At 36.2% G+C, this 14,034-nt stretch overlaps 1 protein-coding gene across 1 annotated transcript in view; it reads left to right on the top strand.

The window, feature by feature from the left end:
• LOC126893338 (peptidylglycine alpha-hydroxylating monooxygenase) overlaps positions 1-14,034 on the top strand; it is a 102,718-nt gene that overhangs the window by 59,731 nt on the left and 28,953 nt on the right. Inside the window, exon 7 of the mRNA XM_050663398.1 lies at positions 9,798-9,943. Within this exon, the coding sequence (XP_050519355.1) occupies positions 9,798-9,943 (146 nt within the window). The remainder of the gene's footprint in view (positions 1-9,797; positions 9,944-14,034) is intronic.

Below are 14,034 nucleotides of genomic sequence, written 5' to 3'. Positions count from 1 at the left end.
TTAGGCTTTTTGTTGAAGTATGCACTTTTAACGCATCGATATTGTATTTAAAGAGTTTTTACCCGGATATTTTTCTTTTGTGGCTCAGCTAGCATCCAGTTTATCTACCACTGATGATGATTTTTTATAAAAATCGAAAACGTTTTGTTGTGATGTAGGCCTTTAAAGGGATTTTAATAAAATTTTATACCTTTTACAAAGGATTTTTTCCAATTTTGTGATTGATGGTATACAGCAAACTACAGGAAAAACCTTTTCTTTTCCTTGTGGATTTTTTAATATTTTTTAGTTTTTTGTTCAGTAAATTTAAGCGCTTTTTCTGTTATGATGATAAACATTATTACATCCTTACTCTATTACAGTGAATATTTAAAATTCCTATTGTAATTTTCCGTTATATTTGTGATGCTTGCTCATGCTCTAAAATTTGTAGAAACAGAAAAATTCTAATTAGCCTAAATCAGAAATTAAATATTTTATCCTTAAATTTCATTCTTCACTATGAATTTTTGTTTTTATTTATACCTTTCTTTTTACACGTATCCAAAATCAATTGAAACAAATCATACTTTTTGTTCAATATTTAGCTAATCAAATATAGGAAAAACCTGTTTGACACGTATACAAATATCCATTGTTTTCGCCGTTTTCGGTAGAGTTTTAAGCAAATTTTTTATTTTTATTTTTTCATTGTTCGCCAGTGAGTGTAATAACGCCGCTGTGTTAAAACCCAAAACCCATAAGTACCGAGCTGTATTGCTCAGTTGAATATAAATGTATACGAGAGGTGTGCGCGTGCGCGGGACAATGCGCAGAAGCAAGTCAACGGTCAGAGGTTAAGTCTAAAGGTCGATTTAACCATATCCGTTCCGTGTCAGTGCCGAGTCCGGGTATTTTTAATGATCTATTTACATACAACCGTGTCGTGTCAGTGTGCGTACCGGGCCGAATATACTAAACCAAAACGTTATTACATATTTCTGTGTAAAAAATAGTTGAAAATAATGGCGACTTATTAGAATAATCGAATTGGTCCGGGTTTGCGGACCAATTCGATTAATTTTTCATCGTCCATAATAATATATAAACTAGTACGTAAATGGCATCCGTAAAGAATGTTACACTACAACCAAATGTAATAAAATGTAATTAGAAATAAGAAATAAAATATGTAAATATATAAATAATACATATAAAAAACCATAACATACTAACCGCACAACATCTCCTGCTTGTCTATTTACCTGCAGTCGCGTTCATAAAACAATAAAATAGTGTTTATACAAGTCCGTGCGGTCCGTGTCATTTCCGTGTATCGACAGTGCCCAACTAAAAATATCGGTTGGGATTAATTTCAGGCCGGGCACGGACGGGCCCCGTCCGGAAATTGCCAATGTATAAATATACTCATAAGAGTACATACTGTTTTTTTTGGACCGGGCCCTGTCTAACACGGAACGGACACGGCCCGGATATGTATGTATAAAGGCCCATTTATACATACCCGGGCCGTGTCCGTTCCGGGTCAGTGCCGAGTCCGGGCATTTTTAATGCAATATTTACATACAACCGGGTTGTGGCAGTGTGCGTACCGGGCCGAATAAGAGAGGAACACGTTATTACATATCTCTGTGTAAAAGATAGTTGAAAACATTTCGGCTTGGATAGAAGATCTCACCTCACAATATCTATTGCTTGTCTGTTTTCCAGCAGTCGCGTTCAAAAAACAATAAAATCGTGTTTATACAAGTCTCTGCGATCCGTGCCATTCTCGTGCATCGCCAGTGCCGACAGCAAAAATATCGGCTGGGATTAATTTCAGACCGGGCCCGGACGGGCCCCGTCCGGGAAACGCCAATGTATAAATATACTCATAAGAGTACATATTGTTTTTTTTTGGACCGGGCCCTGTCTTAACACGGAACGGACACGGCCCTGATATGTATAAATGGGCCTTTAAGGCCCATTTATACATACCCGGGCCGTGTCCGTTCCGAGTCAGTGTCGAGTCCGGGTATTTTTAATGCAATATTTACATACAACCGGGTTGTGGCAGTGTGCGTACCGGGCCGAATAAGAGAGGAAAACGTTATTACATATCTCTGCGTAAAAGATAGTTGAAAATATCTCGGCTTGGATAGAAGATCTCACCTCAAAATATCTATTGCTTGTCTGTTTTCCAGCAGTCGCGTTCACAAAACAATAAAATCGTGTTTATACAAGTCCGTGCGGTCCGTGTCATTTCCGTGCATCGACAGTGCCGCCACCAAAAATATCGGCTGGAATTAATTTCAGACCGGGCACGGACGGGCCCTTTCGGAAAACGCCAATGTATAAATATACTCATAAGAGTACATACTGTTTTTTTTTTTGGACGGGGCCCTGTCTTAACACGGAACGGGCACGGCCCGGATATGAATGTATAAATCGGCCTTAAAGTAGACAGGAACAATCAACGAATCAACATCAAAACTGAAATGATCATCCACGCGCTCTTGAACAATCCGACATATGTATTTGATATTTGTAACGTTTTAACAATGTTTATTTTACTTTTAATATAACAGTTTGTACACTGGGGTGCAAAATTAACCGGACACCTTAAAAATGGGTCATTTTTGATGTCTCAAATTTCTTGAACCTGTTGTCCGATTTAAGTGATTAAAATTAAATAATCTAAAAATTAAAGGAATAACGCAGAAAACACAAATAATCGCTAACATAACTTAATTAACTTATGACTTTTAAATGCCAATTGTGCTAAAATTTCATATATGTCAATAGTGTTAAAATTTCATAATTTAGTGGAGTAAATTTGCCTGCGGTTGGACAAATTACAAAGCATTACGGCGCGGTAAATTTGAATTACGCCTCCTAGTTTAAAAACAAGGTATAGAGGATGTTTTTCCTATAATTGATGAACTTAATTTATATCATGAAAAATGACTTGATATTTTTTTCTGTATTGTTTCAATTGATGTTTTAAATGTTAAATTTGTGTTTAATTCTTGATAACCTATAATATATTCTAATAGAAGTTGAAGATCTTTTGGTAGTGGTACTAAAACATTAGATAATTACCTGCTTAAATAATAAAACTAGTGTTTAAACAGGTTTTCAAGAAAACGATAACATGAATGCTTCAGAAATGTATTAGATGTCAATGCAAATACATTGTTCATCAACAGATATATTATGGCACAGAGATTTAGGCTCTCTTTAATCATAACTACAGTGGTAGCCAAAAGTTCGCCTCCCTCTCCCCTGCCCTCCCCTCGTATCTTTTGAACATTTATACTTATAATAGTGAAATTTAGAGGGAGGAAATAAACGGACGCATGCTTCTCAACTAGTCATAACAGGTAACGTAATAGTCATAGATGACGTTACAATAACCGTTAATTTTAAATGATACCTTATGGCAAGCACATCTTTAATAGATACTGGCGAGAGTCCTGTTGGGATATTTTGTGATCTTAGCAGGGCTTTCGACTGTGTCAATCACGAAATTTTATTTTATAAATTAAAAAATATCGGCATTCAAGGACGTGCGTTAAATTGGTTAACATCATATTTAACTGCACGTCGTCAATACGTCAGCTTAACAGAAAAAGGAAAATTATCAAATGCGACGCATAAATCCAACTATCTCGATATTGACATAGGTGTACCGCAAGGCTCAATTTTAGGACCTGTTCTCTTTCTTATTTATGTAAACGATGTTGTCTCGGTTAACTCGGATGGACATTTCACGATATTTGCAGACGACATAAATGTAATAGTCAATGGACCTGATACTTCTTTGAAGTCCAAATGTAACAGCTTACTGTCAGATCTTTACAACTGGTTCTGTAATAATTATTTATTGTTGAACACCCAAAAAACTCTTTTCATGTAGTTTCATAATAGGCAACGATGTATTAACCCAATTAACTTAAATATAAATAATAATGATATTGAACTTGTTTCATCATTAAAGTTCGTAGGACTTCATTTAGATGAATGTCTTAATTGGAGGAAACATTGTGATACACTGGCCGCAAAGTTAAACTCAGTAACGTTTTTGTTTCGAAATTTAAAACAAGTATTAACGGAGAAACAATCAATAATGCTTTATTGTGCCCAAGCCGAATCTCGTTTGAGATACGGGATTTGTTTTTGGGGATCAAGTTGCCATATCAATGAAGTATTTTTTGCACAAAAGAGAATAATACGGACTATTGCTGGTATCCCTCATAAAACAAGTTGTAGGCAGTACTTTCAAAATTTCAAAATATTGCCATTGGCCTGTATTTATATTCTGGAGACTTGTATATATATATATATATATATATATATTTTTAATAACCTCGAAAATTTTAAAACCAATGGGCAAATACATAACATGAATACTAGATATAAAGATACCTTGCGTGCCCCAATGTGTAGGGGGAATATATATTGCAGGTCCCCGGGTATAATGGGACAAAGGTCCTTTAAACTAAATTTAAAGGAATTTCTGATGACACACATTTTTTATTCGGTTGAAGAATTTCTTCAATTTTAAATGTATTTTCATTGTTAGTTTGTATAGTGAAATTGTTTATTTGTTTGTTATATTTACTTAATGTATTACTTTTGACTAATTCTATAGAGACTCTGTCTAAAAGAAAATAAAGTATTTATTTATTTATTTATTTAAGTGATATTTCGTTTGAAAGGTATTGAAAATGCCTATTCAATCATACTAATTTTAGTTTGGGTGTAAGCTGATTTTGATGAATAAATTAAATAAATACTAAAACTGTAGTTCCGCTTTTATTAATAAAGATTTAAGAACCAGTTCTTATGTTCAAAATGGGCCCCATCTACTTCCTGACAGTAATGCATCCAACTCCTGTCGTACTCGTTCAAATGTGTCAGGGGAAATTGCCCTACATTTTTCAACAATTAGTTGTTTCAAAATGTCAATACTGTCGAGTGCTGTAGCATAAACCTAAGATTTCAAGTACCCCACAGAAAAAAATCTAATGGTGTGGGGTCCGGTGACCCAGCTGGACATTTTATCGAACCTGGTCGTCCAATCCATCTACCACGATATTCCTAATCTACATAGGTAACGTCTTGCTGTACCATAATAGTGTGCAGCAGCACCATCTTGTTGAAACGTTATTTCCAAGTTGCCGAATTCATCTAGATTATCTTCCAGAATTTCAAGAATTAACGGCTCAATAGAGTTTTGTAACATCTCAGTGTATCTGGAGATGTTAATCTCCAGATACACTTCATCTGTTAAGTTAGAAGTGGTAAAAACAGGCCCAATCATGTGCCCAAAGTTCCTACCCAAACATTTTTACTTTATTCTTTTTTATAGGTACTTTTTCTGGAAATTGAGTATGTTTTTAACGAAAGACGTGAAGATTTCTGTCACTTCAATACCTCACAACATATGTGTTAACATTTCCATTGAGGAAAAAAGTACTTTGGTCACTAAAACAAATTGTTTTTATGTAATATGGATATTGGCTAATTTGATCGGACGTATTTTCATACGTCATTTCAATGGTAGGGTTCACTACCATTTCTACAATTATATTAATAGCTGGCTACTATGTCTCGTTAAACACTAATTAAACTAATCAGGGTATAAACACTTTCGCAAAAACTTAGCAATGTACAGTTACGATTATTAAATATACACACCGGCAAAATTAGCCGAACACTTTAAAAATTGGACATGTTTGATGTCTCGTATTTCATAAACCAGTGGTCCGATTTGAGTGATTCTTTTAGTATGTTATAGCCTTATTATTTAAAAATATCGTTGTAATAATATTGTTGCTAGACAGGTAAATACCATTTTATACCGGGTGTACCAATCATACTGTGTTTTTTTCTTAAAGTTTGGAACACCCTGTGGAATATTCTAGCATATGTAAAATATTAGAATTAATACTCGATTGTAGACTTAGGCTTGCTTAACATTTTCCTTTTCGATTCATTTACTTATGCGAGATAATAAAAAAGTTATGTGCGTTAACAACTATCCATGTTTTTCATCAATAAACCCTCATAGTAGGGGAGGAAAGTATACTAAATTTGCAGTTACTCGAGCGCTATGGAGACCTATTGGATTGTGAAGAGTATGTGCTAAAATTAGAAAAAGGTTAAGTTAAGTTTTCCATAAAGTGGGGGACTTTTCATTTTTTAACTTAATTTTCCATTTGAAACAATCATTTTTCTCCGATTATAGCGCTATTTATCCATAATTCGAAAAAATATGTCGAATAAAAGTTGCTTATTTTTACGTAAAGAATCCAAATCTGCAATAAAAATTGGGGGCTACTATTTAAGATTTTAAATTAAATCCCCCACCCCACCTCCGTGGGGGCTCGTGACACCCCACGGAGAAGGGTGGGAGTAAATTAAAAATTATAAATATGAACCCTGCGGTATTTTGCGAAATGAACATCAGATCGTAAAACTGCAAAATACACATATTCAATATTTTTCAAAAATCTACCGAATGGCACCAAACACGACCCCCCACGGAGGTGGGGTGGGGGGTTACAATAAAATATTAAATGGGAGCCCCAATTTTTATTGCAGATTTGGATCCTTGACATAAAAATAAGCAACTTTTATTCACAACATTTTTTCCTATTATGAATAAATGGCGCTATAATCGGAAAAAACGATTGGTGGAAATGGAAAATTAAATTGAAAAATGGAGAGTCCCACACTTTATGGAAAATCTAACTTAACTTTTTTTGGTTGTAGCACCCACTCTTGACAATCCACTCCAGGTCCCAAGAACGCTCGAGTAATTGCAAATTTAGCATACTTTTCTCCCCTGCTATGAGGATTTATTGATAAAAAACATGGTTAGTTGTTAAAGCACATAACATTTTTATTTTCCAACATAAGCAAATGAATTAAAAAAGAACATGTTAAGAAAGCATAATTCTACAATCGAGTTTTAATTTTAATATTTTATATATGCTGGAATATTCCACAGGGTGTTCCGAACTTTAAGAAAAAAAACACAGTATGCTTTTTACACCCGGTATAAAATGACATTTACCTGTCTAGCAACAATATTATTACACCGATATTCTTAAATAATAAGGCTATAACATACTAAAAGAATCACTCAAATCGGACCGCTGGTTTATGAAATACGAGACATCAAACATGTCCCATTTTTAACGTGTTCGGCTAATTTTGCCGGTGTGTGTAGTTTACACCTTAATTTTTGTATTGTAATACTGTAAAATTGCAGTGTCGTACGGATTTGATAAATTTCAAAGTCGAAATATTTCAAAAAGTCAATGCTTGTCAAACATTTCGCGTGTGTTGAAAAATAAAATAAAACGATATCAACCTCCTCCAAAATGGTTAGAATGCATTTGAATGATGCGCAAAAAGCAAGAGCAATTGCCAAACTCGAAGGTTGGTTACTAAGGCAAGTTGATGCAGATTTGAACCTGAGCCATATGTGCATATGAAGCGTACAGGCAAAGAAGGTGCTATGCCAATTTTTGCAGAAAAAGAGTTTCTGGTTCCCTCTGTTGGCCAACAATCTAGACTACGATTCTATAAATCAATTACCGCCATGAACGTGTTCAGTTAGGAATAACAACATATTTTAATTTCTCTAGTCAGGCTAAGAAATTGACAAGTCCGCGCGGTCCCGGCGAAAAAAGTGCTGTCATGTTGTACATGTAGTCTGACGCCCAGAAATATTCTGCGATTCCTGCGGAGGACAGAACAAAAATTACACCATGTTTCGTTTTCTACACTTTGTAGTGCATGTGGAAAAATGACATGGTACATAAAGCGCGATAAGGATTTTGGATTAGTTAAACAAAAAACACGAGTGGAACTTCCAGAACAATGGCAGGAAATTTTCCGAAGGACGGGAAAGAAACCCCTTTCCTTTTCAAGAGTAATTAACCAAACGTACTTCAGAATCTGGACAACATTCTTGAATATACGTTATAGAAGACCATGTCCATTTCCTTCTAGGCCTATGGAAATGAATATAGTAAAAGAACATCCAATGATAATACTTCCCCGAGTGAGCTACAATGATACATGGTAAACTACTGTTGTTACTGATTCCAAAGTTAAAACTAAAATCAAATTAGAAGAAAACCAAAAAGTGTATAATCTTAAGTTGTTTGACAAAATACCTTGTTGCGCTGTAAAAATTGTAATTTTGTACGAAATGTTTCTTTACATCTTTACATTTGTATTTAGGCTATTTGCATTTAATTGTCTAGCGGGTAACGCTCCAATACGTTATTAAATAATTTGTCACCTTTTATTTTCCCATAATAAACAAACACCAGAGAGTCCTAACCTTTAAAACCGTTTTTCTCGAAACTTATTATTTTGATATAGCACCTTCTTTGCCTGTACCCTTCATATGGAAAATCAAACAAAGATGGGATAATTTTCACTCTATAGCACGGTTGGTCGGTTCAAGAGGGCAGACGATCTCAACAGATCAACAGGATGAAATGTTAGATTATTTGAGAGAATCTTCTTTTGCCACAGCTCAAAAAGCTAGAGAAGAGACAGCGTTTCCGGGCAGTATTTTCACTGAACATAGAATAATTAAAGCAAGTGGACTGATAAATTGTGCAGCTACAAGGAAACCTTTTTTGACTGAGGATCACAAGAGGAGACGAGTTGCATTTTGAAATGAATTTATAGACCGTGAAGAGAACTTTTGGTCTAGGGTTGCATTTTCTGATGAAAAAGTATTTCAATCATATAGCAATGGTCGAGTATTAGGCCGAGAAATCATAGGTATGATGAACAATATACGCATCATTTAAGAAATAGTGGAGGATTCTCGGTCAACGTATGGGGATGGATAAGTGCTGAAGGCCCGGGCGTTTGTTATCATATAGAAGAAAAATTAGCCAGGATTACATTACAAACATATTCTTGAGAACACAATGTTGCTATCGGTGATCCAGAGATTCTCCAACAACGACTTCATCTTCCAACATGACAATTGCCAGGTGCATACGAGTAGAATTCTTCGAGAGTTGCTGGAAGAAACTCATGTTAATGTTCTTTCCTGGACTTCCCGGAGTGCAGTCTTTAACCCCGTCGAAAATGTGTGGGCAGAGTTAACAAAGAAACTAAATGAAAGAAACTTTAGACCACGGAATAGAATTAAATTATGGGAAGCAATTGAGCAGACATGGGAAGAGCTTGTTGACTGTATCAACAAGATTATATCAATCAAGGGGATTGGTGCTATCTATGAACAGAAGACTGCAACCTAGATAAGTAAGCATGTAAACTATTCAATGACTGTAACTGTACAAACAACTAGAGAATTGAAAAAATATCAACTTTTTGACAAATAACCAGAGGCGAACGTTAGAATCTTTATTAATTAAACGCGAAACTATAATTTTAGTATTTATTTATTTATCAAAATCAGCTTAACCGAAACCAAATTAGATTATGTAACGTCATCGATCACTATTACGTCACTTGTTATAACTATTTGAGAAGCCTACGCCCGTTTATTTCCTTTCTCCAAATTTTATTCTTATAAGTATAACCGTTCAAAAAATACGAGGGAGTGGAGAGGACTTTTGACTAGCACTGTATATTGTCACTAGCAGCAATATAAACTATATGGATGCTATTGTTTTCATGGTTATCTACTAATGGTTGGAGGATATTGACAATACTCAACAACTTCTTAGTGCATATTATTTGGTCACCCTGTTAGAAGACTTTTATCGTATTTTATTATTTCTAATAATTCACATACTTTCATCTTTCAGCCAGAGCAAATTAGCGGGAGTTTTACTGTTAGGGGTGGGAGGAATAATTCCACCTAAAAGCCAAACTTACATGGAAACAGCCTGCGAACTGAATGAAAACAAAACCATACATCCTTTTGCCTACAGAACCCATACACATTCCTTAGGTAAGATTTAGGAAACAAAATTTATTAACAACCATTACCGTTTATCTAAAATCTAAATTCAAAACCATACTCATTTTAACTTCATCATCGTGAGTAATACACATCATTATAAATGCTCGTTGAATAATAGAATAATATACTACCTATTACTTATTACATAATGTATGAAATAATAAATAATTATGGATTGAATTTAGTTAGAGTTTTTAAAGCCTTATAATTATTATAAAGCAACTTTTCTGAGTTCCATAGAAACAAAACTACCTTCAACTTACAAATTTTTGAGCACATCATTCTCAATAGCCATAATTGAGGGAAATACTAGTCTATTTTGTGTCACTGTCGAACGGTGACAGTTTTTAATAATTTTAATTTTTGAAAATGACCGTTCGCCTATTGCATTTGTAATCATTAGCGTAAGATAATCTTACAAGCTATTGATAAATTTCGAAACTTCGATTCGAATTTGTTCTCATAAATAACCCAAAAAGACTATGAAGTATGAAGCAGGAATAAATTGTTTTCGCTACAAGTCCTGAAGATGGACTATAAAATATTTGAACTATAGTAGTTTATCTTAAATTTCAGGTTTAATATCATTAGTAGGTATAGCTAAAACAAAATTACTCATACAAACCAGATCAAATAGACCGGCGCAACAACACTTTATTGACGATATAGAACATGTGAATAGATTCACGTACCTAGGAATGCATCTGGTCGCAAGCAGTGAAGAAGAACCGGAAATAAATGGAAGGCTTGTGCTGGCAATTAAAGCCTATTTCGCGATGGGCCACATATTCAAATCGCGAGACGTACACTGGAAAACAAAACTCCGGGTCTATAAAACAATAATCAGGCCCATATGGTTATGGCTGTGAAACATGGGTGGTGACACAGAAATCTGCCAATGCATTAGATGTGTTTGAAAGAAAAATATTACGTAGGATACTGGGCCTAATAAGTGAAAATAACAACTGGCGAATTAGGTATAATAGACAAATATACGAGCAATATAGCGAACCAACTCTAGCACAATACACTAAACTGCAGAGATTACGGTGGGCAGGGCAAGTGGTCCGCATGCATGAGAATAGAATCCCCAGAAAATTGCTAAATGCAAGAATGCAGGGAAAAAGACCTGTTGGAAGACCTAAAAAGAGATGGGAAGACGAAGTCAATGAGGATGCCAGGAACTTCCTGGGAACGCGTTCATGGAAAAGAACAGCGGTAAATCGAAATGATTGGAGAAGCTTGTTGAAGGAGGCCAAGGCTCGATTTGGGCTGTAGTGCCATTGGATGGATGGATGGAGTAGGTATAGCTTTCATGTAGTTTTGAAGCACACTCCTTTATTTGAGTATCACTCAGTTTTGGAAAAATACACAACTCACCAAATACACTGACGCTGTCGACGACTCATCTCAATAATTAGCTTATCCAAAATTGGTAGACTCATTTCAACCTTTAACTTTTCTCCACCCTGTAGAAAAATCTCATTGAAATTAGCATCATCAAAATGTAGTTTTCTTGCTCGCGTTTGTTTACTCTCGTCGGTATATTCAGAGTATTGTAGATCGCAGAACTTCTGCTCGTAGTAAGCAAAATTATCTCTTTGGGATTTTAAGAACTCCAAAAGTCATTTTAGAAGCTGAACTGTAATTTCAAGTTAAATTTCTTCTCTCTGTAATGATTTACTGACAGGTTTGATGAGTTCTAAAATTGTTGCCCAAAACTCATTCATTATCAATGTTTCCGTTTTGACATTTCTTTCAACAAACACTTCATGAACTGTTTTAGCTTTCTGATTAGGGTATTCAGCAAGAGTATGAAGAGCAGATTTGAAGGCGTGGTAACCGTTAGACAAATCTTTTGTTGCATCAGCTCTTGCAGTCTAACTAGTGTTGCTTGTTCTTTTAAGGACAAGGTTTAGATCGTGGCGAATGGGATCGCTTAGTTGAGTTTCATTTAAGCATCTGATCGTAGCTTTCCAACGGTGGGCAGAGGCTGAAAAAAAGTTGTCCACGGACTCAACAAATCCAAAATACGATATTGCTCCAACGGATCCAACGCAACTTTTAGCATCACTTACTCCAACTACATTACAAAAAACACAAAATTACGCCTTGTTCGAGCGTTAATATTTCCTATCGCCACCTACGCTTCAGAGACTTGGACCATCAAAAAAGCAGATGCAAAACGTATAATGGCATTTGAAATGTGGGTCTACTGGAGAATGTTGCGCATACCATGGACCGCACATCGCACAAATAATTCAATATTAGCCGAACTTAACATAAAAACTAGACTCAGCACAACTATCAACCAAAATATACTAGATATTTTGGACATATAACTAGAAGAAGGGAAGGCATGGAACGAATGATAGTTGAAGGCAACGTAGAGGGCAGAAGATCCAGAGGAAGATCTCCATTACGATGATCGGACCAAATAAGGGACATGACTGGTTACTCTTTCTCCGAAGCAAAACAACACGCACAGGAGAGAGAGGATTGGATAGAAATAGTCAAACGACTTACATGACGCCACTACATCCTTACGAAGGATAGGAGGAGGACTCCAACTAAAGTGAGTATGCGGCACAAAAATGTAAATTGCAAGTTTGTTAATCTTAGATAAATGAGCCTGGAAACCATTGTATTTGCCTGACATGTAGAGAAAGGCACGGGCAATGAAGGAGAGGGTAGCGAAGGTGCGCTGACTCATTTGTTGCTCTTGCTCTTACTACGTTTCTAAGAAACCATGCAGACTGATAAGCAGTACTGTTCCTTCTACCAAACGGCATTCATTAGCGACTTATTCTCATAACATAGGCTTTCTATGTGAACAGAAGTAGTATGCATTGTAATGTAGTTTTATACGTCCACCATCACTTTTATGGTATTGCGCGATATTTGAATTTTTCAAGATAATGTGATTTATAATTTTTATTTAAATCTAATTATTATTTTTTCATTTTGGCCCCTGCGAGGCCCCCTTTGGGGCCGAGTCCACTAGGCAACTGCTTACTTTGCCTATTGGCTAATCCGGCACTGTCTCTACCGCAGCGTCTTGAGCTCTCCAAAGGATGTAGGGACTGAACTACGGTACTGGATGCTATTAGACGATTTCGGGAGAAAAGTTCATACACCGCAGGCTAGGTCAAGGCCGACATCGATGCACTAGAATTCGAGATGAATGCTTCATTGTCAACAACGTGTTGAGAAACCGCTTTTGCACCGCTCTTGAAGCTCGTACGTGTCATTTTGACCTGAAAAATGTTAGTGTGCTTGAACGTACCATTAGAAGACTGGCAGAAAGAAATTTGAGGGCTTTTCGTCCAGCTCGCGTCCCACAGCTGCTCCCACAACACCGTCGAGCTAGACTTGGTTTTGTGCGAGAATATGTTGACTAGACTGTGGCGAAATGGAAGAACATACTGTTCTTAGATGACAGCAGAAACACCTAAGGGAAAGCACAGAACAAGTAGGTAAGTCGCGGTGGAGGTGTAGGTCGCGGTAGATGCTACTAGTTAAGTCACGGTCGATGTCGACAGCACATAGCAAGGAGGTCACCTGCGCTGTCAGTCGAGCTAGAACCACTATCAATTGGCTGTAAATAATAAGATCCTCCTTCATGTTTCAAAAATTTACTGAATTTAATTACTTTAGAAATTCAAAAATAAACTGAATACAAAAAAGTGACTATATAAAAAAGTATCATCTCAGATCATCCTTGTAGGCCGCGCAGTAGATATCCATGTAAAACAAACTCATTTTATTTTCAAAAGCATCGATGTAAACCTCCTGGATGGCATCGCGCCAAACCTCCATCGCGACTTACCTGCTCTGTTCGCTTACATTCATTACAATGTGTTTGTTTTACATGGATGTCGACATCGACCGCGACCGACACATACAGCTCGACCGCGACTTACTTGTTCTGTGCTTACCCTAAGGGTAAGAACATAACAAGTAAGTCGAGGTGGAGGTGGATGTGTCGGTCGCGGTAGATGTCGACATCCATGTAAAACAAACACATTGTAATGAATGAAAGAGAACAGACCAAGTAAGTCGCGGTGGAGGTTTAGCGC

Source organism: Diabrotica virgifera, chromosome 10 (assembly GCF_917563875.1).
Source record: "Diabrotica virgifera virgifera chromosome 10, PGI_DIABVI_V3a".
In the NCBI taxonomy this organism is placed as follows: Eukaryota; Metazoa; Arthropoda; class Insecta; order Coleoptera; family Chrysomelidae; genus Diabrotica; species Diabrotica virgifera.
This window is presented reverse-complemented; position numbering and strand designations above follow the sequence as displayed.